Source organism: Clupea harengus, chromosome 16 (genome assembly GCF_900700415.2).
Source record: "Clupea harengus chromosome 16, Ch_v2.0.2, whole genome shotgun sequence".
Classification (NCBI taxonomy): Eukaryota; Metazoa; Chordata; class Actinopteri; order Clupeiformes; family Clupeidae; genus Clupea; species Clupea harengus.
The window spans coordinates 2,867,587-2,889,182 of NC_045167.1; the positions used below are offsets into that span (position 1 = coordinate 2,867,587).

At 45.7% G+C, this 21,596-nt stretch overlaps 2 protein-coding genes across 11 annotated transcripts in view; both read right to left on the reverse strand.

Annotated features, from left to right (window-relative positions):
- Positions 1 to 234: 234 nt before the first annotated feature.
- Positions 235 to 5,189, reverse strand: sinhcaf (SIN3-HDAC complex associated factor). The gene is made up of 6 exons (XM_012823761.3): positions 5,021 to 5,189; positions 2,718 to 2,845; positions 2,172 to 2,271; positions 1,918 to 2,041; positions 1,653 to 1,803; positions 235 to 1,423 (listed from the first exon to the last, which is right to left on the reverse strand). The coding sequence occupies exons 2-6, from the start codon at positions 2,843 to 2,845 to the stop codon at positions 1,165 to 1,167; spliced, it is 762 nt and encodes a 253-aa protein (XP_012679215.2). The 5' UTR covers positions 5,021 to 5,189; the 3' UTR covers positions 235 to 1,164.
- A 966-nt stretch (positions 5,190 to 6,155) lies between these two features.
- The window catches only part of dennd5b (DENN/MADD domain containing 5B), a 64,268-nt gene continuing 48,827 nt past the window's right edge, over positions 6,156 to 21,596 (reverse strand). For 2 of the 10 annotated variants that reach the window (XM_031583128.2, XM_031583125.2), the window contains 16 exons: positions 21,484 to 21,577; positions 20,947 to 21,057; positions 19,236 to 19,367; positions 18,402 to 18,554; positions 17,371 to 17,449; positions 17,100 to 17,181; positions 16,601 to 16,729; positions 16,249 to 16,370; positions 15,083 to 15,228; positions 14,081 to 14,122; positions 13,378 to 13,496; positions 13,072 to 13,259; positions 12,742 to 12,824; positions 11,847 to 11,973; positions 10,070 to 10,244; positions 6,156 to 9,885 (listed from right to left, as the gene is read on the reverse strand). In XM_031583128.2, coding sequence (XP_031438988.1) covers positions 9,702 to 9,885; positions 10,070 to 10,244; positions 11,847 to 11,973; positions 12,742 to 12,824; positions 13,072 to 13,259; positions 13,378 to 13,496; positions 14,081 to 14,122; positions 15,083 to 15,228; positions 16,249 to 16,370; positions 16,601 to 16,729; positions 17,100 to 17,181; positions 17,371 to 17,449; positions 18,402 to 18,554; positions 19,236 to 19,367; positions 20,947 to 21,057; positions 21,484 to 21,577 — 1,966 coding nt within the window. In that variant the 3' untranslated portion in view covers positions 6,156 to 9,701. The remainder of the gene's footprint in view (positions 9,886 to 10,069; positions 10,245 to 11,846; positions 11,974 to 12,741; positions 12,825 to 13,071; positions 13,260 to 13,377; positions 13,497 to 14,080; positions 14,123 to 15,082; positions 15,229 to 16,248; positions 16,371 to 16,600; positions 16,730 to 17,099; positions 17,182 to 17,370; positions 17,450 to 18,401; positions 18,555 to 19,235; positions 19,368 to 20,946; positions 21,058 to 21,483; positions 21,578 to 21,596) is intronic. The other 8 variants (XM_031583134.2, XM_031583132.2, XM_031583133.2 and 5 more) reach the window with 6 other exon arrangements.

Genomic DNA, 21,596 nt, shown 5'->3' on the forward strand with positions numbered 1-21,596 from the left:
CTCTCTAACCTTGACCACTTACATTACCTCACTGAAATAGAGTGAACGTATTATAACCTAGACACAACCGAGAGTAAGCATATCACTATGGATCCATCTCATGAGGAGATAACCCAGGAAGAAGTTTTGGTGGACCATGACTATCTTTAACCATTGCTAAACCAAAGTCCAGCATTTCAAATAGAGTGGTCTAAAGCACTGACTGAGAATCAGTTTTAATTCCTTGCTTCTCTATTTTGCGGAACAATATCTGCTATTGAATCAGCACTTCATGGTACTACCCAAACCTAGAATTCTGTCAACGCTTGCCAGTTCCCAACCGCTTCCAAATACCCTTTTCTGTTTGCTTGTTTGGTTTGATTTGCATCATCTTTTTTCTTACCAAAATAGTTACTATTCCATTGATTCGTGCAACAATAACACCAATAATGTAGTGTTTGCCAAAAAATGTTAATCATCACACTACTATTGGTACATTTCAAGGCTGGTTTATCATTTTCTAGCCTTTATGGTCAGGCTGTGTATGTGTGCATGTTATATGTATGTGTGGGTATGTAAGAGAGAGAGGGATAGTGTGTGTGTGTGTGTGTGTGTGTGTGTACGCATCTTGGTAAATGTGTTTAGAAAAGGTGTACATGAGTGTATTTTTACAAATATATGGAAAAGGCAAACCGTGGGTTGAAGGCTGTTTTTTCTAGGCTATGGCTCTATCCTGGAAGTCAAAGGTAGAGTTTAGTTTTTTTTTTCTCCTCGTCTGCATTTTGTGTAGATCCAGCATTTCATGTGGACAAATAAATGTAAAAAAAACAACAAAAAAAAAAAAAAACATTTTTTAAAAAAAACCAAGGATCTAAATATCTGAGTAACCAATGGAAACAGAGTGAAAGACAGAGGAGGGGTAAAAACACAAACTTCTTAATAGTCCATAAGTTAAACAACAAAGAATAACCTCCTCCTCTGAAATGAACACAGAAATAAAACTCACACTATACAAGAAAAACAAACAAAACAAAAAAGGTTCCAGCTGCTCTTGAATTGAAGGCAATCTGACAGGACTTCTACAGAGGGCCAGAGGACATGAAATCCTGAGCTCTCCAAGGCCTCCTTCGAATGCTGCTTCAGTTCCCTGTGTGTGTGTGTGTGTGTGTGTCCCTGTGAGTGGTCTTACCACTCCTCTTCCTCATCATCTCCCTCCTCCTCTTCCTCTTTGACTGGTGGAGGGGAAGGGAAGGTCTGGGGAGCTGGACTCGTCCTGCTCTGCTGGCTGGTCTGAGCTTCCTCCTCCTCTTCTTCCTCTTCCTCCTCCTCCTCCTCTTCTTGCTCTTGCTCTTGTTTCTTCTGGCAGCAGGGTTTGTAGAGATGGGGGTCAATCAAGACCTCGCCAAAGCGGCCTTTGTAGATGATGCCACAGCAAACCTTTTGCCTGAAACCAATACAAAACGGATACTATAAAGACCAGTTCTATGAGATAGGACGTCACGTCCACACATCACATAGAGAGCCAAGCACAGACTAACCTTTTCCCGTCCACACGTCACATAGAGAGCCAAGCACAGACTAACCTTTTCCCGTCCACACGTCACATAGAGAGCCAAGCACAGACTAACCTTTTCCCGTCCACACATCACATAGAGAGCCAAGCACAGACTGACCTTTTCCAATAGGTGAGATCCAGGAAGGAGAATACTGGAGAGCGGGAGGAACCAGGTGCCAGCTCGGTGTCAGAGCCTTCATCTGATTGGTTGCTGTAACTTGGTGACTGGGCTGGGCTTGCACTGGAGGTGGTGCTGTGAGCATCGGAGTCTGAAGAGAAGGGAGAGAGCAACAAGTTAGATTTAAATATTGTAGACAGAACAAGCAGACAAACAAATCAAAACAAACAAAAACAAACTGCTTCCAAACAAACAGTGGTCTTACTGTGTCTCTTCAGCTCTTTCTGGACCCGTCTGATCTGGCTTGGCCGGGCTCTCCTAGAGATGGACTTCACCTTCTTGGACTTGACTGTGGTCTTCAGGCTCGGCCCGCCTCGTGCATCCACCACCTGTGTATCACATGAAGACAATTCATTAAAACAATAAGGATTAAGGAATAAAAGATTAACACCGTCCTCTGGAAGCCACCAGAGCAGCTTTGGCACAGAGCTGAGGGAGAAAAAAAAACTAAATGCTCACATGATTCCAGTTCTTCTTGGAACCTGCTGGCAATTTCTTCCAACGTTTCACAAGGAGAACACAAGCGTTGCAGATTTCTCCAGAGCGAGTCTCACACAGGCTGTAGAAGTGGAGCGGTGTGGCAGTGTCCAAAAATGAAAATAAAAAAACACCAGTATGGTTAAAAACAGACTCAGTCAACGACTATTAATAGCACCCGCAACAAGAGGCCAGCTATTCTAAAACGCAGTTGGCCTGCTGACTCACTCATCACTGGTTACCATGCCAACAGCATCTTTCATAGTGCACAGGCCTTCACAAACTGGCAGGAGACCCTACAAGAGAGCGATTCAGCCTGTGCTGTTAACTTGAGTTAATATAGCCCACATTACAATCCACGACAGATTTGATTGCTGTATGGTCATTTGAGATGCATTAACAATTTAATTTGTTTGGTCAAAATCAATTGCACGCTAGATGACATCAGCCCACAAAATGCAAAAAAATATGCGATCAATACATTGAAACTTATTAACACAGATGCTCCATAAATGTTACGATTCTCACCCAAAGCAGCTCTGAAAGTCCTTCTCGTAACGCTTGCTGTCAGTGAAGCGCGAGCTGGAGGATTTGGCCCTGCAGATACAGCAGCCATCCAGGCTTCTGTACATTTTCGGCTTATGAAAGCCAAACATCTTCAAAAGGAGATACATTTAACAATATCAATCTACAAGTAAACAATCATTTTTGTATTCAAACATTTGCTTTCAATTCACATAGGTCAGCTAAGGGCCAGAAGACCACGTGCGTCGCATGCTTTCTCATAGATAATAACATATTCGGTTTTTCAAAGCCACGCACAATGCACGTCTCTCACTGAGAGAACGAGTGTCTCTCGCCCTACTTAACCCAGACGGAAAAAACTAGGTTATCAGTCATAACGTCAATGGGATAAGCGTACATGCACTGTCTTATGTAACCACGGTGCTGATGCGACTGAAGCCATCCGCTCAGAGGAATGGGGGGGGGGGGGGGAGCATCTGTCAAAGGTTTACAGACCATGACATGAATGTATCCATGGACTGGACTTCACGTCAAACGATTGAGAAGTGGCATGTGTAATGCGGTTAAACAGTAATAGCGATGTTTTGTCGCCACTTTTCAAACGTAAGCATCTCCATAATCTTTAAGAATATTGATAATGAAAAAACATTTAAAATAAATCGGGCTATTCTAATCAAAAGTAAAACAATAAATGCTAAATAAAGACTTGCTGCCCCTCTCCCGATCGGCGTCTCAGGACCTCGCGGCACAACCTCTTGTATAATTCGGTCTCTGACGTAATTCAAACATGGCAACGAGTTTCAAAGGGGAAGGAGGGGCCGATGCAGAATTGACACAGCGAACATTTAACACGATCTAAATGTGTATATTTGAAGTATCAAAAGTCTAACTGATATAGAAAATAACGATATAAGTTCTTACAAAAAGATAAGAACAATGAATACGTCAACTGTGTCATTTAATACGACGGTGTGGAAGGCTATGCGCCAAACACTTCGCATGCGGGGTGAAGGCAGCCTACATCGACACATTCACCGCCCACTCTCGGAGGAAGCATGGCTTTCTTGCTGCATCACATACGCATCCACATACATAACACGTTTCAACCACATTATAACCACTCGGCGATTTAGGCACATTTAAAGTCTTATCTCTATACATAATATAGGCTAACCGAATGAAGAGACCCGAGTGATATCTCTTGTGCAACACTTAACAACAAAGTAACACTCCGTGCCGTGCCCTTTGTTTTCGGAATAATTCTGCGTCAGTGGATCGTGCGACTCCATGCTTGTGCCCGACTGTAAACACATGCACGCTCAAACTTTGGTTCAACGCTACATGCCACGATACACAGAACCTCACATAGCTTACATTTTATTAAAGAGTGATGGCAAAAGTCCTTTCTTACACTTGAAAGGGCAATTTAAAAGCCAATGACCATGTGGAATACCATGCATGAAGAACCTCGAAGTCGCCGCAAACTCCACCATCAAATTCCACTATTCTAATTCTAAGTCGTGAAACAAGTAAAAGCTTTTCATTCCAATAAATATAGACCACCTATTTGACGTGTCACCCGTTTATGGCACATTGTATCACAGTTGGACATCACAAGTGTTATTGTTGGCTTGTTTTGAAGCACACCCATCAACCTCATGAGTAGGCGTGAGACCACACACGCAGTGGCTTCGGCTACTTTGCACTGCGCGGGAGGAAATAAATGGTCGCAAATGATTAAAAACTAGAGAAATGTCATTTGAAGGCAGATCACTCAAGAGTGTGAACTACAGAAACTACAAAATTGCGTGAATTACCCAACCCTTCACAGCTGTCACGTTGAGGGATTATTTGTTCGGAGGAAATGATCTAAAGCTAACGTAATAACCAAATAACTGACACACTAAACTATGCACAAACACGACCATGTTTGAGGGACGCAGATACTGAGACCAGGTAACGTGAATTTAATTCGGTCACCGTGCACTCTCTGTGCCATCATCCGCGAGATGATGTGCGCGCCTTCAAAAAGACGACGCGTGCCCCTCTCAAAAACATACAGATTCTTCAAAACGGGCAGACATTAGCTGACAGCAAACTTTTTCAATAGTTTAGTTCATTTCAAAATAACTCAAAACCCACTAGAGATCACACTTTTGACAAGAATGTGACACCTTTCCATCGTGTTAATCTTGCACTCCGATCGCCCAACTTATTCAGATGCCACTGACACTGGAAAATGACATTCTGAAGACTGCCATGCCTGAACATTGTTGGTTGATTTCTAAAAGCAGTTGGATTCTTACCTTGAATTAGGCCGAAGAGAGATTGGACAAATTGTCTAAGTTGTAAAGCGTGTATGATATCGGCGTTACAGTTGTTACTCATTAAACAATGCGCCACTGACATGCACTCCACTCGCTGTTACTGTCTCACTTTCCGTCTGGGAGTAGTAAAACCGTATGCGCATGCGTGTCAGCCAATCCTCCATTTTCTGATTTTCCTCAATCAAACCCAATTTGCATTACGGTCTGACGTACGACTGCGTCTACATTCTCTTGTCCATATATGGAAGGGAAAATTACGCGGGAAAGGGGGGTGGAACCAGTTGCTAGGGCACTTCAAATCCATGCAATCCGAAGCAGCGGCGGTAGGAAGGCTCGGTTTGGATGCGTAGGCTTCTACTACAGCGCAGTGTGCCGACGCATGGCACACACGAGCTTTGATAACAGAATTAATTCTGCCCGCAATCATATCTAGAGGAGACGAGTTTCGTTAAACATACACACATGCACTCGGTGTTTATTGAACACAAATAATTCATTATTTCAATCTATTGAAAATTCACCTTTGTCCTAGGCTATTTTCTAATATATTTTCTTTGGTTCGCTTTCTACCTTATGCCTCACAGCGACTCATGTCTTGGATACATAATAGGATATGATAGGGCAGGGCGACATAATGCAGTCTTACGGATAGGACGGACATTATACTCTCCAATAATTCCCATGAGTATTTCCTTGCATCCATGGACCGAGCTGCTCAATAGTGCTACACAATGAGCAGGCATTTAACCGGAGGGCCACGTTTACCTGATATCATATGACCTCCTGAAAACAAAGCTCCACATTCAGTAAGAGCCGCATGGGAGGGGGACAGAGAGAGATCATGTATCATTTATTTATCTGCCATATGGGAGTGCTCAGGCCCACCACAATAAACACTGTTGTTTGACGATTTCATGATATACACATTTTAGGAAAAATATATCAAACAAAACAGAAAACTATTAACTATTATTATTGTGAGAGTAGGCCTAAATACCCTATAAAGCACACACATGCAGATTATTCAGTGTGGTCTTCCGGTGTGGCCGCATAAGATTAAAATAATTAGGTATAAATGCAAAGTTGCCAAACACAGAAAGACAGTGTCACTGGGTGTCAACATACTGAGATTTTTAATGAAACATTTCATAAATACCATAAACAGAGATCATTTAAATAATGACCAGACACAGGAATCCATTCAGTTCAAGTTCTCAGTAAAGATGACGGTACACAATATCAACAGGAGAGAGACAGAGAGGCAGGGAGCCTAGTTCGGTACCCTAGACCAGGGACAGTAGTCTTCTTTTCTTTTCAATGGAGCTGGGTGACTGATGAAAGGAACAAGCATTAAACTAACCCACTGAAATAGAACTTTTGATGCAGTACAGAACATCTCAGCATGCAGTAGCTTTTCAGGAACATAGAAGGCCTATGTCAGCTCATAGCCTATATGTCAGCTCATAGCCAAGCAGCACTGCACACAGGCTTCCTATAGGCTTCCCCAGAGGCTGCCAGTCAGATGGTTTACCTCACTGGAGACGACTGTGCTAATGCACAGTGAGAAACTACCAGAACATTACAATTACAAATATGATAGAACAACAAAACAAAACAAAAAGATTCAACTCTTTCAGTTGAAAATTTGAGTTAGTTCAACCAACTGGCTAAACAGAGAGTTTAAAGTGTCTTAAAAGGTGCACTCTGGTATTTTTTTATAATAACATTATGAGCCGGTCAGCGTCAAAAACAAGCAATTTATTTTCACGCGGATGCTTGACCCATACAATAACATTGTATAGCCGTGTTGCGGTTGCCGCTTATGGGGTCTTACTCAACACTGGACAGATTTCGATCGTTTTTTGTCCCTAGTAAAACGTTGAACACAAAAACATGGGAAAATAGGGCCCAGGTTAAAAATACCAGAGTTCTCTTTTAAGAATACTGAGAAAATCTGCAATCTCAAAATGTAAAAATAGCAACAGACCCAAAGATAATAACAGACAAAATAAAACAATCCAAAACAAGAATGGCCATTACACCTTCTATGAATGCATGGGTAAATGAATGATTTCAGTGTAAGCAAATAGATTGGTCTAGTGGTTAAAATATTTCTTAGATGTACACAGCAGCATTTTTGGTGTTACAAACCAAACCAAATAAAAGCTAGTCCAAAGTCATTGGTTTTACAATATAGAAAAGAGAAATCATTTAATCAGATTATTGTTTATTGCCAAAGGGTCGCAATAAATACCCAAATACTTTCCCCTAAATTTGAGACATGCACATTTGCAGTATTTACACTTGACTTAATACCATCCTTCATTAAGATGGCCTCAGATCTGCAAGTTGGAAAAGGTCGTCCTCATGATGAAAACAAAGCCTATGTTTAGAACCAAAAAAAACAAACAGATTTTTCTTGCTCTGAGACTGACTCATGCGATTTAATGAAGACAAAATAAATATACTGTAAATGTAAATGAAATCAAAAGTGTATTGTTCTGTGTATTGAGAACCCCATTTAAATGGCCTTGCAGGGATCCTATGAACACATAAAGAGGAGCACGGCTATGATGTGTTATTGCTTGTTTTCTTAATGTACTATGGATGCACTATCTGCTCTGTTTGTCATCGTGCAGAGGAACCTTCTTGGCAATGATTACATGAACTGTTGAAGTATCCTTAGCAGAAGACACTAGGTGCTTTTCCACTGCAGAACATCACTTTGGGCGCTTTACCACTGCAGGAACCACCCCTGTTGGTCCTCTTTCAGGGCTGTGTTCAGGAGAAAAATAGGTACCTACCTACCTACCTACTAAGTGTGTACTTCTGTGTGGTCCTGAACCTGCTGGGTGGCGCTTGCAGTGATGGTTGATGCTTATTTGTTTACGTGCGATGTGAGTGGAAGACAACAAAAAAATGCCATTTTTAAAACCAGCAAGATTTGCCAGAGGTTATGCGTTGAATACAGCAGAATAAATGACAGGTTAGATAGTTAGCTTGTTAAGGTTACAGTCACTGAGTGAACACAAGCAAATCGTCAGCTGAAATATAAGCTTTAATTAAATCATAGTGGTGCTGGTCATTCAGGGCAGTTGTAATTACTTAATAAATGAAGCCATTTAATCAAATCAACTTTATAGCAAATTTCAACTGTCGACTGGACCTTGAGGTAATTCTAATGTTGTCTAGAACATTTCTGATTTAACGGTCTGATATTGGTGCTAGCGCTGGAGAAATACGCAATTATTTTGTCGTGCTCGGAATTGATGTTGTGACTGAAGACCAAAATATTAGGCAACATCTGGTCCTGTTCGCGCCACCTAAGAAATGCCCAGAGTTCCTGCAGTGGAAAAGCACACACTGTCTCCCTCTTTCACCTACCCACTCTCTCATTCTCACTGTCACGCTCACACACACAAACACACACACACACACACACACACAGATCTGAGCTGCTGACCATGAAAACCACAACATGTCTTCAAACACTTAATTTTGAGACTAATACTGTAAACTGCTCAATATACAATACAAAAATAAAGAGAAAATGAAACTGAGTGGGCACACAAAACTGTGCACGCGCACAGACACACAAGAGACACAGACACACCAAAGAAGTCACTGCTGCTGTTTTCTTTTGTTAACATCAAGATGGAATGTCCATTTCACTGATGTCAGTGCCAAGCCCCCTTTCTTATCCAATACGGTGTAGGGGGAGGGTCCACAGGAGATCCCACAGCCAATCGTTGAGCAGTGTGAAGGGCTAGTTCAGTACCACGGGTTAGTCGGTTATATGAGCCATCTCATATGGCAGTCATGATTCAGTTCAGGGAGTTAAGAGTGCAAATAAGACAGGCTCTGCAACATCCTTCTCTTTCCCACTACTCTCCCTCCTCCTCCTTCCCCAAACCTCACAAATAAAGCTTTTGCTGTCCAAGTGTGGGGACTACATAGAGCATTAGGAGATGTTCAGGGTCTCTCAGACAGTTTCCGTTTGTTCACACACACACACAAAACCAACACCGCTCCATATCTTTTCAGTTTTCTCCGTGACTGGAGAAAAAGGGTTCACTCACTGAACTGAAAACATGCCACCACCCTATTCTACTAATGGTGCAAAGTCTTGGAGATGTAAACCTTAGCCCACTTCTTTTGCCACAGCCCCCTTGACGATAAGAGAGCTGTGCGCGTTCACCATAAGAAGAAAAAAATAATCTTCATACAGAGCTTCACACAGAGCTTCATACAGTTCATATAGAGCGGCACACAAAAAACGTAGAGAAGATTTATTTATTTATTTTTTTTTTTTCAGTTGTCTGTTTTAAAGCACAAGGTATGGGTAATACTGCACTCAACTTTGATCCAAAGGCCTACGCACTGCGGCTAAAAAACAGTGTCACGGGAGGGGGTGTGGGTGTGGGATTGGGGACTTGTCTCTATTTATCTGTCCTTCAAAGAGCCTCCTTCTTCCTCAGTCTTCTCGCTCTTTTAGTGGTCACGTTTATTCCCAGAGTGGGTTGTGCGGCTTGCCAATGCCTTGAATTGGCATCTGTAGAGGCATCGGAGAGTAGGGAGAGGAAAGGTGGGGGGGGTAAGAAGGGTAGGTGGGGGTTTGGTGGGGGTTGGGGGGGGGGGGGGTGTCCATGGTCGCCGGCTGCTACAAGTCGATGCCCTTGACCAGGGAGGTCTCCAGCGTGACGGCGAAGTGGTGGAGGGTCTGCAGCACGCCGATGAGCGAGTTGACGGCGGTGCGGTCGCGGAGCATGGCCGTCTCCTCGTACATGCGCGTGATGACCGGACACTCCACCAGCAGGGGGAGCCACTCAGGCAGCAGACGGTCCCTGATCCAAAACACACAGCGGGGGGGGGGGGGTTAATCAGTGTCTGTGCACGCGCTCACGCATTATCTTTACAACAGCAACTTTGTACACTCGGACAATCTGTCCCGTTTTTCTCTCGACTCTCAGTTAGTACTCTTGTACTCTACTGCTGTTGTTATGCATTATATAAAATGCCCTTCCTCACCTGGCTCCTAAGCAGACGAGCAGCTGGAACTTGCCATCCTTGCCGATGTTGCGTGGCGAGTTGTTGATGGCGTTGGCATAGCGACAGAAGGTTTCACAAGTAAGGCCTAGAGGCTCTGCTGTCTGCTGCAGGTCCCCCATCTGATCAGCACTCTCCATAAACTCCACTGCCTTCTCTGTAGGAGGAACACACACACACACACGCACACACACACACACACACACACACACACACACACACACACACACACACACACACACACACACACACACACACACACACACACACACACACACACACACACACACACACACACACACACACACACACACAGCTTGTTAAACGTCTTAGATGCCACAAAGTGCCATAAATCAGGGTAAATCATATATCAGAAACGTTGGCCAGGGCAAAGATTTCAGAACACTGTGACCCAAAATAGGTTAGAAACAAACAAAAACACTACAACACTGTTCACCCTTAAGTAAGACCTTGCCATGAACATATCTGCTCTAGAATTCCTAAGAAAGTGCACAAATAATATGGAAGTATTAACAGAGTATGTATCGTCATGACTACAAAACATAAATTCATGACATAAGTATGGCAATGATCAAATCTGAAAAGGCTAAGGTCATGAAACCACAGCAGTGGTTCTACACATGGCCAGTGTAATAATAATAATAATAATAATAATAAATATAATAATTGTCAGCCAGATATTGTAGTCTAAAATCCAGAGGTACATGAATGTGATAATAGCACTAGAGAATAGGGGGTGGCTTTGGATGTGGCTGTCAGGTTAAAGCCTGCTAACGTGCAGTGTGACTGGGGTAGGAGAGGGGGGCAGTGTGACTGGGGTAGGAGAGGGGGGCAGTGGTGCTGGCGCATGTTTTATGCCCTTTCATCACATGCTAACAGCTCACATGATCAGGCCCTCAGAGACACCTCTGAACCTTAATGCATGCAAATCACATGCAAAGGAGCGGGCTGCAACAAGAATACGCACACTCTCTCTCTTTAAAACATGCACACACAAAGACACCCTCACCCCCACCCACCCACCCACCCCCACACACACCCACGGTCATATATCCATAGCTGTGGTGTCTGTAGATGTATTGTACTCTTGACCTACCTCCAGGAAAGACTAAATCTGAAGAACTGCTAGTCTTTTTATACTAAGGAGACACACAAGTGTCTTAAGTGTCTGATAAAGCACCCTGGGACGTCACCGTTATCCTACTATAATCGCACAGGTTGTTACATCAACAGTTTCACAAATATCATGCAATTCCCAAGCTCTCCACCGGGGCAAGTCCAACAAGCAGTGAACTAGACCAAAAGTAGCGTTTGGAGTGCATATATTCATCACCAGAGGGCACTAAAGCATCATGTACATTACTGTGATGACCCACAGGAGAGTGGTTGAACATCCACCCAACGGTGAGATATGAGCAAGACTACAGCGCTCAGATATAATCACATACCTATATGACATTATATTACATAACATTACATTACATTATGTCAGCAGGTGCATCACTGATGCATACAGGGCATATCCATAGAGATGAAGTGTGACGGGATGGTATGGCCATGACGGCTGTGATCACACTTGTGCGGGGGGCTGTACTGCATCCTGAGAGGGTGGCTCTCCCCCCTGTGGAGTTGTGTGCTGCGCGGCGTCGACGAGACAGTAAAAAGATGTAACGGCCCCCTATTTCCTGGGGTTTTATGGAGGCCGTTTCTGGCTTTATGGGGCGACATCTGCACTCACCGACAAAGTCCCAGACGAAGATGCTCTTCTGGAACAGCCGTGCCGTCTTGAAGCCGTGGTGGAAGAACTGCTCCAGTGCCCCCACCAGCCCATTCTCACCGCACAGCAGCAGAGTCAGACTACCTCTCTGAGAAAGAGAAAGAGAGAGAGAGAGAGAGAGAGAGAGAGAGAGAGAGAGAGAGAGAAAGAAAGAAAGAGAGAGAAAGAGAGACAGAGAGAGAGAGAGAGAGAGAGAGAGAGAGAGAGAGAAAGAAAGAAAGAAAGAAAGAAAGAAAGAGAGTTCAATTATAAGAAAGAGGGGGAAGAGCCAGAGGGAGAGAGGGAGGATGAGAGGGAAACAGACAGCACAAATCCCAATATGGTTATAAAACCCTAATAGTATCCTAGTTACATCAGATTTATCCCCTGCAGGACATCTTTCTTTCCTAAGTCTGAAAGGCAATAACACTGTAGTGTACTTGGGTCTCAATGCCTCCTGCGGGATCAATATCACACCAGCGCTGTTAACCCCACACTGAGCAGGGAGGCCTATGGGTACTGGGTATCGCTTACGCACGCTACACACTGAATCATGGGGAGGGAGAGACCAACAGCTTTTCAGTCCCATGGGAAATGGCAGTTAGTAGCCCTTTAAGACTAAACAAAAGAACAAGACACAATGACCACAGCATACTCAAGGCTCATTTAAAGTCAAAGGGAGTGTTTGTGTGTGTGTGTGTGTGTGTGTTTGCGTGTATGTGTTTGCGTGTGTGTGTGTGTGTGTGTGTGTGTGTGTGTGTGTGTGTGTGTGCGCGTGCGTGCATGTTTGCATTTGTTTCTTTTTTTTTCTTCTGAATACTAAATAACTACTAAAAATCCTCCGTCACCACTGTTTCGAAGTTGGACACATACATACCTCCTTCTCTGGTTTGTGGAAGTGTTTTATAATATTGTTGACTGCCTCCCCGATGCCCTCCTGTATTTGTGCTGACGTGGGCTCTGCACACACACACATATCAAAAGACTAATCAGTACTGCTGACAATGGATGGAGACGCATACTGTTGAAGGTATAATCTGCAACACTAATAAGACTAACTTTCTCGATACACTCTTATTAAACTACACAGAAACAACAGAATCAACAATAATCCACCAACCCAAGACTGCACAGTAAATGATAACAGTCTAAGTTAATAACAGAGAAAGAGAGTGGTGCTGTTGTGTGTGTGTGTGTGTTCACTCACTGGTGGCCCGGCCGCTGAGGGAGGTGATGCTGATCCTCCTGGGCTGAGAGGGTGAACGCAGCATGGGTGGAGTCCTGCTCCCTCGCCCCGCGTCCTCATCGCCACAGGGGACCTGGATCTCACCAATCAGAACCCTCTCAAGACTCCCGTCATCCACACCCTTCCCCAGCCAGCGGCCACAGGGGAATCTACAAAACAAGCAACCAGTTACAGTTAGACCACCCAGACCAGTTCTATAGAGTCAGAAATAAACAGGTCAGATACAAAGTCTCAGGTTTGAAGTGAGGTTGAATGGCCATATCTTACTTGTATGTGTGTCCAGTGATCTCATTCCGGACCATCACGCAGTCGACCAGCCACTTGGCCAGCAGCCCCGAGTTGTCATGACCCAACTGAACTGTGGTGAGCTTGCCAAGGTTCTGACACTGAAAACATACACACACACACACACACACACACAAATAACGGTGAGATGTGTGCAGTGATGTGTAGGTGTGTGTGCGTGAGAGAGAGAGAAAGAGAGACGGCGAGAAGGATTTTTTTTGGAGAAAGACTACAAATCTAGAAGAGTAGCACTACTTAGAAGTGTAGAGGCATCATAGAAATGAGATTAGCCTATATGCTATTGATTAGAACGAAGCTTGAAAACAGGCCAATTCTAGTGCTACTTTCTACTAAGGAGTACAACTCAGCAGTCAGTCAAAAGTAAAATCAGCATGATCACTGTTAAGAATTCAACATCAATAGAAAAACACCCATTATGACACCAATTATGAAGATGGATTTAGTCAGGAAGAGGCACCCGTGTTAGAAAGACTCTAGACTTAGACAGACCAATAGCTAGCTAAAGGTTACAAACAGCAGATTCACAGTTGGGAAATCCAAGCCAAACTAGAGAGGTTTAGAGGCACACATATAGGGTGGATGGGGGAGAGGAGAGGTGAGCTGGGGTGGGGTGGGGTGGGGGTGGGGGTGAGGGGGGAGAGGGCCGCAGCGATGCAGGTCTAACCTTGAACAGAGCGGTGATGTGAGTGTGAGGCCTGAACGCAGACTGGGGGGGGGAGGGAAGACATGAGTTAGGACATGGATGGATGACTGACAGCACAGCACAGCACAGGGCTGCCTGTGTGTTGGTCGAGCCTCAGGGAGGACAGGACAGGTTAGCGCATTCAACACACCTGGGCAGTTTCAGGGCAAACCTAGCAGAACCAACATCATCTCCACGCGTGCCATTGTGGATTACTAATATCAATGGGAAATGACCTTATGCACTTATTTACTTATGGGGGTAAACAGATTTCCAAACTTACTTCCGATCACTCAAACATATTCAAGAAATAAAACTAAAATAAACTACCAACGCATACATATGAAATACAGGGCATCACTTCAAATGACCCACCACCATATCACTCACACATTACTGCAAACCACACAGGGAGATGGGACATTTGAGCCTAATGCACCTCTGATGGATACAGAATGAAGTAGAGAAGGTTTGAGTGCCGGGGAGGATCTTCAGCCCAGACCACCACACCACACCTGTCCTGTTCCTGACCTTGATCAGCGCTCAACATTGTTCTCTTGTGAGGCTTCATATGCTTGCAAGGTTCAGAAAATGAAATCAGGGCTAAGTGGTCTGGAGATTTACAGGGAGATTTTACCAACTCACTACTGCTAACTTATTTTGCCTTTCAAAGTGCATAGCCTATTAAAAAAGGCCATCGATCAGGCATTACTAACAAATAGCTTGAAGTTATTGATGCTGTATTGATCCAAACGTTAAGGTTAAAAACTAATAAATCACGAGGCAGTTATCAGTATTGTCCTGCTCCAACAAGCTTTCTTCTCCTCAGCTGAGCCCACTTTGCCTAATGCGTTTGGCTGAGTGTTTGTTCAGGAGTGAGGAAGACGAGGGTGTGTTGAGATGTGAGGAAGATAAAGGGGATGAGCGCGGAGGCAGCCGCGCACACACACACACGTGCATCACGCAGCAGTGCACTGGACTCACATCGAAGGTCATTTCCAGAACGTTCTTGGGGATCTGCATGACACCAGAGTCTCCCATCTCGCCTGCCACGCAGACCCACGGGTTGGACGTCGTCATGGCGTTACTGAGCTTCTTAATGGGAATAATTACAGCACGGTACGGGATCACTGAAAAGATAAATCAGAAGAAAAACAAAAAGGTTATTTAAAAGCTGTTTCAGTAGCACCCTGAAATTTCTTTGTGGTTGATACATCAAAGTGCGTTTTAGTCACAGTTTAATATGCCTGTTGTTATAAATCATGTTTTGTTTCCCTTTCTGTGGCTGTTTTCGTTGGCAAGATATCTTGAGATAGCATCTTAGGTCTCTGTTCCATCTAAAGCGAGAGATTGTAAATGCAATGCACTGCCACAGGACTACAGCGAGTAGGAGGCAGATAAGCGCGTTATCGGTTCTCCCCTGGAGGACCCGCTCACCGCCACCTTGCCGGGCCGCACCCGCGCCCGCCAGCCAGCCCTGTCCCGGTGCAGTGCACCGCAGTCAGATCCAATCAACAATCCCAAAACAACACACCAGTGCCGACTGCCGAGACGTGAGCAGAGTGAGAAAGGGCTACCGTCTGCACAGGAGTGTTTTATAGCCAGGTGTGCTGTCTGAACGCTTTAAAAGATGGAATATCACCTCTGTGCTCACTTCACGCCGAGGCGAGACACAGACATAAGCAGCTGGGAGCTGTCTGGGAGAGCCAAGGACAGGATAGGACAGGACAGGACGGTGTAAAAGAGGACAAAGAAGGGTACTTCAGGACAACAGGATGTTTATTTAAACACTCACTTAAATGTGAATAAGTGGGAGAGCAGGACAGAGAGAGAAGGACGGGGCGGAGGAAAGACAGACGATGTGAACACAACTACCAAGAACTCTATTCCGCTCTAGTACAGCTCTGCTCATGGCATGGAATGCTTTTAAGACACGTTTGGGGGTAGTCTTAGCGATGCAGCAATGCTCTAGGCTACTGGGACATTGTGAACTTTTGTGGTCATGTTTTCACAACGTGGCATTTGAGGAGTGTGCTGTGATTGAGACACTTGCGGTAGGGTGTGTGCTGCAGTTGTGTTTGTGTGGTGGTGTTGCGGTTGTGCGGACGCCGTGCAGTGGCGTCGGGGCCTCGTGTTGCCGTTGCACTCACTGATGGTGGTGAAAACGCTGGTGAAGCAGAAATAGTCCACGGTGTTCAGACTCAGCAAGTGAAAGAGGAACTGCTCCTTCTCCTCCTCACAGCGCAGGAATGCATAGCGCTTGTACAGCTTCCTGTGGAGACACGAACACACAGCACACATCACAACACGCAACTAACCACATACACACACACAGAGGCATCCTTACAAATGGATTGAAACCTTCACATAAATCCATACACTATATGCTCCTGCACAAGTGCAGAGCTCACAATGTCCTAGTTTGGAAATTATGTCTTTAAAAGGGCTGTATTTGTGAGCAGCGAGGTGCTGCAGTGTTGTGTGTGGAGAGCGGTGTCGTACTTGGTTAAGGCCTGGTTGGACAGCAGCTGCTTGAGGTGCTGAGAGAGAAGCTTCTTCTCCAGGGAGAGACGGATCCAAGCTCGGGCACGGCCCACGTCAGTCTTAATCTCACTCATGCCCTGGATGTGCCTGGGCCGGAGACAGAAGCATGGGAAACAGGATTGAGACAGAGAGAGGAAGTCAGAGAGAGATAGAGAGAGAGAGAGGGAAAGAGAGAGAGAGAGAGAGAGTCAGAGAAAGAGAGAGACAGTGTGTGTGTGAGAGCGAGTGAGTGAGAGTGAGAGAGAGAGTGGGAGGTCATTTTGAGGGATGAAGCATCCAAGCCAACTATTAAGGCAGCACATTAACAGAGATATGGAGACATCTGTGCACCATCTATCAAATTAAAAAAGTTCTCCCACAACCGAAACACACCGGGCTTTCTCCCTTCACATCATCTCATATACAGTGCACTCCGATCTTTCACACCATGAAGTGTGTAAACAGGAAGCATACACACCTCATATCCTGTATGACAGAGACGCGCAGTGTCGTTAGCCCCAGACCTGAATCAGATTTCCGCCTCTCTGGACTGTTTGACCCTGTGGGAAGAGAAAGATGTCTTCAGCTTGTGGAACTGGTGGAGGAAACAAGTGTGTGGATGAATGTCTGAGTGTGTTTACGCATACGTGTGTTTGTTGTTTGTGTGTGTGGGCATGCAAACTTGAACATGTGATTTCTGTGAAGTTATGCATTCGTGTGTGTGTGTGTGTGTGTGTGTATAGCCTTGCCTGGTGAATCTGCCAGTAAGCTCTGTTTTTCCTCTCTGGACTGATAGTGAAGGAGATGTGACCACAAGGCTGACTTCCCCTGCAGATGGTAGAGAAAACAGGTCATGAGTCAGCATAGAGACGGCACAGAGACGGCACAGAGACGGCACAGAGACGGCATAGACACGGCACAGAGACGGCATAGACACGGCACAGAGACGGCACAGAGGCGGCACAGAGGCGGCACAGAGACGGCTGAGTGGGACACAGATGGCAACACCAGACTTCATACACAACAGCATCTCTGTCAGGGGACTGACTGCCATGGAGCAACATGAATGTGTGTGGATGTGTGTGGATGTGTGTGTGGATGTGTGTGGATGTGTGTGTGAACGTGTGTGGATGGGTGTGTGTGGACGTGTGTGGACGTGTGTGGACGTGTGTGTGGATGTGTGTGAATGAGTGTGGATGGGTGTGGACGTGTGTGAATGTGTGTGGATGTGTGTGGACGTGTGTGGACGTGTGTGGATGTGTGTGGATGTGTGTGTGAACGTGTGTGGATGTGTGGATGTGTGTGGATGTGTGTGGATGTGTGTGGATGTGTGTGGATGTGTGTGGATGTGTGTGGATGTGTGTGGATGAGTGTGGATGAGTGTGGATGAGTGTGGATGAGTGTGGATGAGTGTGGACTGGTGTGGACTGGTGTGGACTGCTGTGGATGCGTGTGGATGCGTGTGGACGTGTGTGTGGACGTGTGTGTGGACGTGTGTGTGGACGCGTGTGGACGCGTGTGTGTGTGTGGACGTGTGTGGACGTGTGTGGACGTGTGTGGACGTGTGTGGACGCGTGTGGACGCGTGTGGACGCGTGTGGATGTGTGTGTGGGTGTGGATGTGTGTGGACTGGTGTGGACTGGTGTGGGTGTGTGTGGACGTGTGTGGGTGTGTGTGGACGTGTGTGTGTGTGGACGTGTGTGTGTGGACGTGTGTGTGTGGACGTGTGTGGACGTGTGTGGACGTGTGTGGACGTGTGCGGACGTGTGCGTGTCCTCACCTGTTTGACCTGGAGGCCGTGGCTCCAGATCCTCTCCAGCAGGTCACAGAGGCTGGCGATGAGCGTGTTCTCCTCCAGGCCCGTGATGTTGGCCTCACCGTGGCCCAGCTCCACCGCCTCCCGGCCCATCTTCTCCACCAGCATGCGCTTGGTCTGCAGCACGCAACGCTCACAGTTAATACACGGCAAACATGCAGTGGGGCTGAACACGCAAAGGGCCCATTCTCTGCTACTGGGGTCTAAAGGTTCAGTGGGGCTGAACACGCAAAGGGCCCACTCTCTGCTACTGGGGTCTAAAGGTTCAGTGGGGCTGAACACGCAAAGGGCCCACTCTCTGCTACTGGGGTCTAAAGGTGCAGTGAGATGATATCACATCCATATCTGGTGGTCATGAGGTGGCATGTTTCTTTCTTTCTTTCTGTGTGTGTTTGTGTGTCTCTGTGTGTGTGTGTGTGTGTGTGTGTGTGTGTCTCTGTGTGTGTGTGTGTGTGTGTGTGTGTGTGTGTGTGTGTCTGTGTGTGCGTCTCTGTGTGTGTGTCTCTCTGTGTGTGTGTGTGTGTGTGTGTGTGTGTGTGTGTCTCTCTCTGTGTGTGTGTGTGTGTGTCTCTGTGTGTGTGTGTCTCTCTCTGTGTGTGTGTGTGTGTGTGTGTGTCTCTGTGTGTGTGTGTGTCTCTGTGTGTGTGTGTGTGTGTGTCTCTCTGTGTGTGTCTCTCTGTGTGTGTCTCTCTGTGTGTGTGTGTGTGTGTGTCTCTCTGTGTGTGTGTGTGTGTGTGTCTCTCTGTGTGTGTGTGTGGCTATGCCTGTGTGACAGAGGGAGAGAGACTCTATCCTCACCTTCAAGCGACACTCCTTTAAAAGCCCTTCCACAAATTTCCAATTGGTCTGAGCGATGACAGCTGGGGAGAGATCAGACAGCTTGGGCTGCCTCAGGTTCTTCCCCAGAACACGAGCCTCCTGCATGTACTTCTACAGATAGGAGGAGACACACACACACACAGACAGACAGACACACAGACAGGGGGAGGACAGAGACAAAGGGAGTTGGGTTTTCAGCTTCAAAGAAGTATCACAGGGACTTTTGAACATTTCTAGAGAAATATAATTAAAGTCTTGCTGAGTAAGTGTAACAAGTTGCCACATGTCCTCGCTGAAATGGGCACTCAACATTTAGAAGGAAGGGAGGGGGGGAAATCTGTTGAAGAATGTGGATAGTGTGACTGAGAAGTGAAATATTGTCATACACACACACACACATACACACACACACACACAAAAACACACATGCACACACATAAACATATATAAAAAAAAAAAAAAAGAGTGAAGACATTATGGTACATGGCTCTATTCTCCATGTGATCCCTGAAGCTACACGTTGCCCTTGAACTAGTAGCTGAGATGAGATTGCTTTAGTTTCCTCACATATAACTCCCATAGTTTCACATGTCTCTGCTATCCTAAATCAAATTCACATGCAAAACATGACATAAACGAACAGAACTCATCAAAACTACACAGAAATCAAATTCCTATAAACCTTGCCGGGCAGCCTCTCCCCCTCCTTCTATATCATGTAATGCCAATACAGATACTAATGTGGCCATATTAACTACAGTTCATTTTTTTTTTTACTTAAGTCTATCTCTTTACCTGTTAATCAAATTGATGTTTACTAACCAACTGTTCTCTCTTATAGCGTGACCTTTGCTCTCAAATGCTGATGGCTGTGGAAACGTTTCAGGCCCCTGGGCTCTGTAAAGCACCTTGGGAGAATGTTATTGTTTTGGTGCTATGTGAATGACACTGAATTGAATTGAATTGAATTCAAAGTTTGTAAACATTTCTAGCTTGTATTGTGGACAACAATTCTAAATGTCCTTCACTGCTGAAGAGTCACACCAATATACCTAAAACAAAGACACCCCTCCCCCAGAAAAACAAAACAAAACAACATACACCTCTGTGCAGTCTATCCTCTTCTTATTCCCCCTCTTTCCCCACGTCTTCTGCTCTCTCTCAGTCTGCTACTGCCCCACCTTTCCTTCCTTCTTCCTCCTCCCTGTCTGATAGAGATCATCTACGTATCTGGGGGTTCATTTCTATTCGTCCCTGTCTGATGGAGATCATCTGCGTATCTGGGGGTTCATTTCTATTCCCTTTCAAGATTCAATCTCCGTCTCCCTCTTTCATGCTCCGGTCACACTGCCCTCCTCACCAAAGTCCCCGAGCCCTCAGACAATGGCTGTGCAACTAGAAGAGACTCCGATGTGACTCGATGTCCTTTGATGGGACTGAATGAAATGAAGGCCCCAAAGGGCTTTTTTTTTTCAAATGAAGGGGTTTCTTTGGTCCTGTTTTGATCATTTATACAAGTGCAGGTGCAGGCTTAGCCACTGACACCCATAATGTGTGTGCTCCTTCAGGCAGGTGTGTGAGTGAGGAGGGGTGGTGGAGCAGTGAGCGGGGCTGGAAGGGAGGGGGGGGGGGGGGGGGGCAAAGGATGGGGGCAGGGGGTAAACTGCACACTGACACTCCCTTCACATACCAGGCAGCAGGCGGAGACGGACTTTTTGGGCGGTTTAAGAGGCGGGGGTGGCGCTTTGTCCCACTCCCAGAATGCCATAGAGTTCTGCAGCACCAGACACCCCTCCACCTGCTGGTGGGGTTGGTATGGCCCAAACCACCACCACCACAACAGCACAAGGCGAGACGACGTGCGACGGCGAGGACAAAAAGAACGGAAAGACAGGACAAGAAAGAAAGAAAGAAAGAAAGAAAGAACAGAACAGGCAGCATGCAGATGAACACACACACACACTCAGACAAGAGAAACGTTACACAGAAGAGAGGCCACAGAAAGGCCAAAGCAACAGGAAAGGGGAAGTCTTGTAAAAAAAAAAAAGAGGAATAAAGCTGACATGACAAAAAGAGGACTAAAGGGTGGATCAAAACCAAATAACTCCCGTAAAGATACACTGAAAAGTTATCTGACTCAGACATCAGGTGACAGAATGGGAAAATGAAAGGGAAAGATCTGGACAGTGACACGGTCTTATCGTGTGTGTGTGTGTGTGTGTGATACCTCTTTGAGGTCGTTGTCCAGCTGCAGGTGTTCGTTGTGATGTCGGTGTCTGTCCTGCCTGCGCTGAGATGTGGCCGTGCGACTCGACCACCTGCTGACACACACACACACAC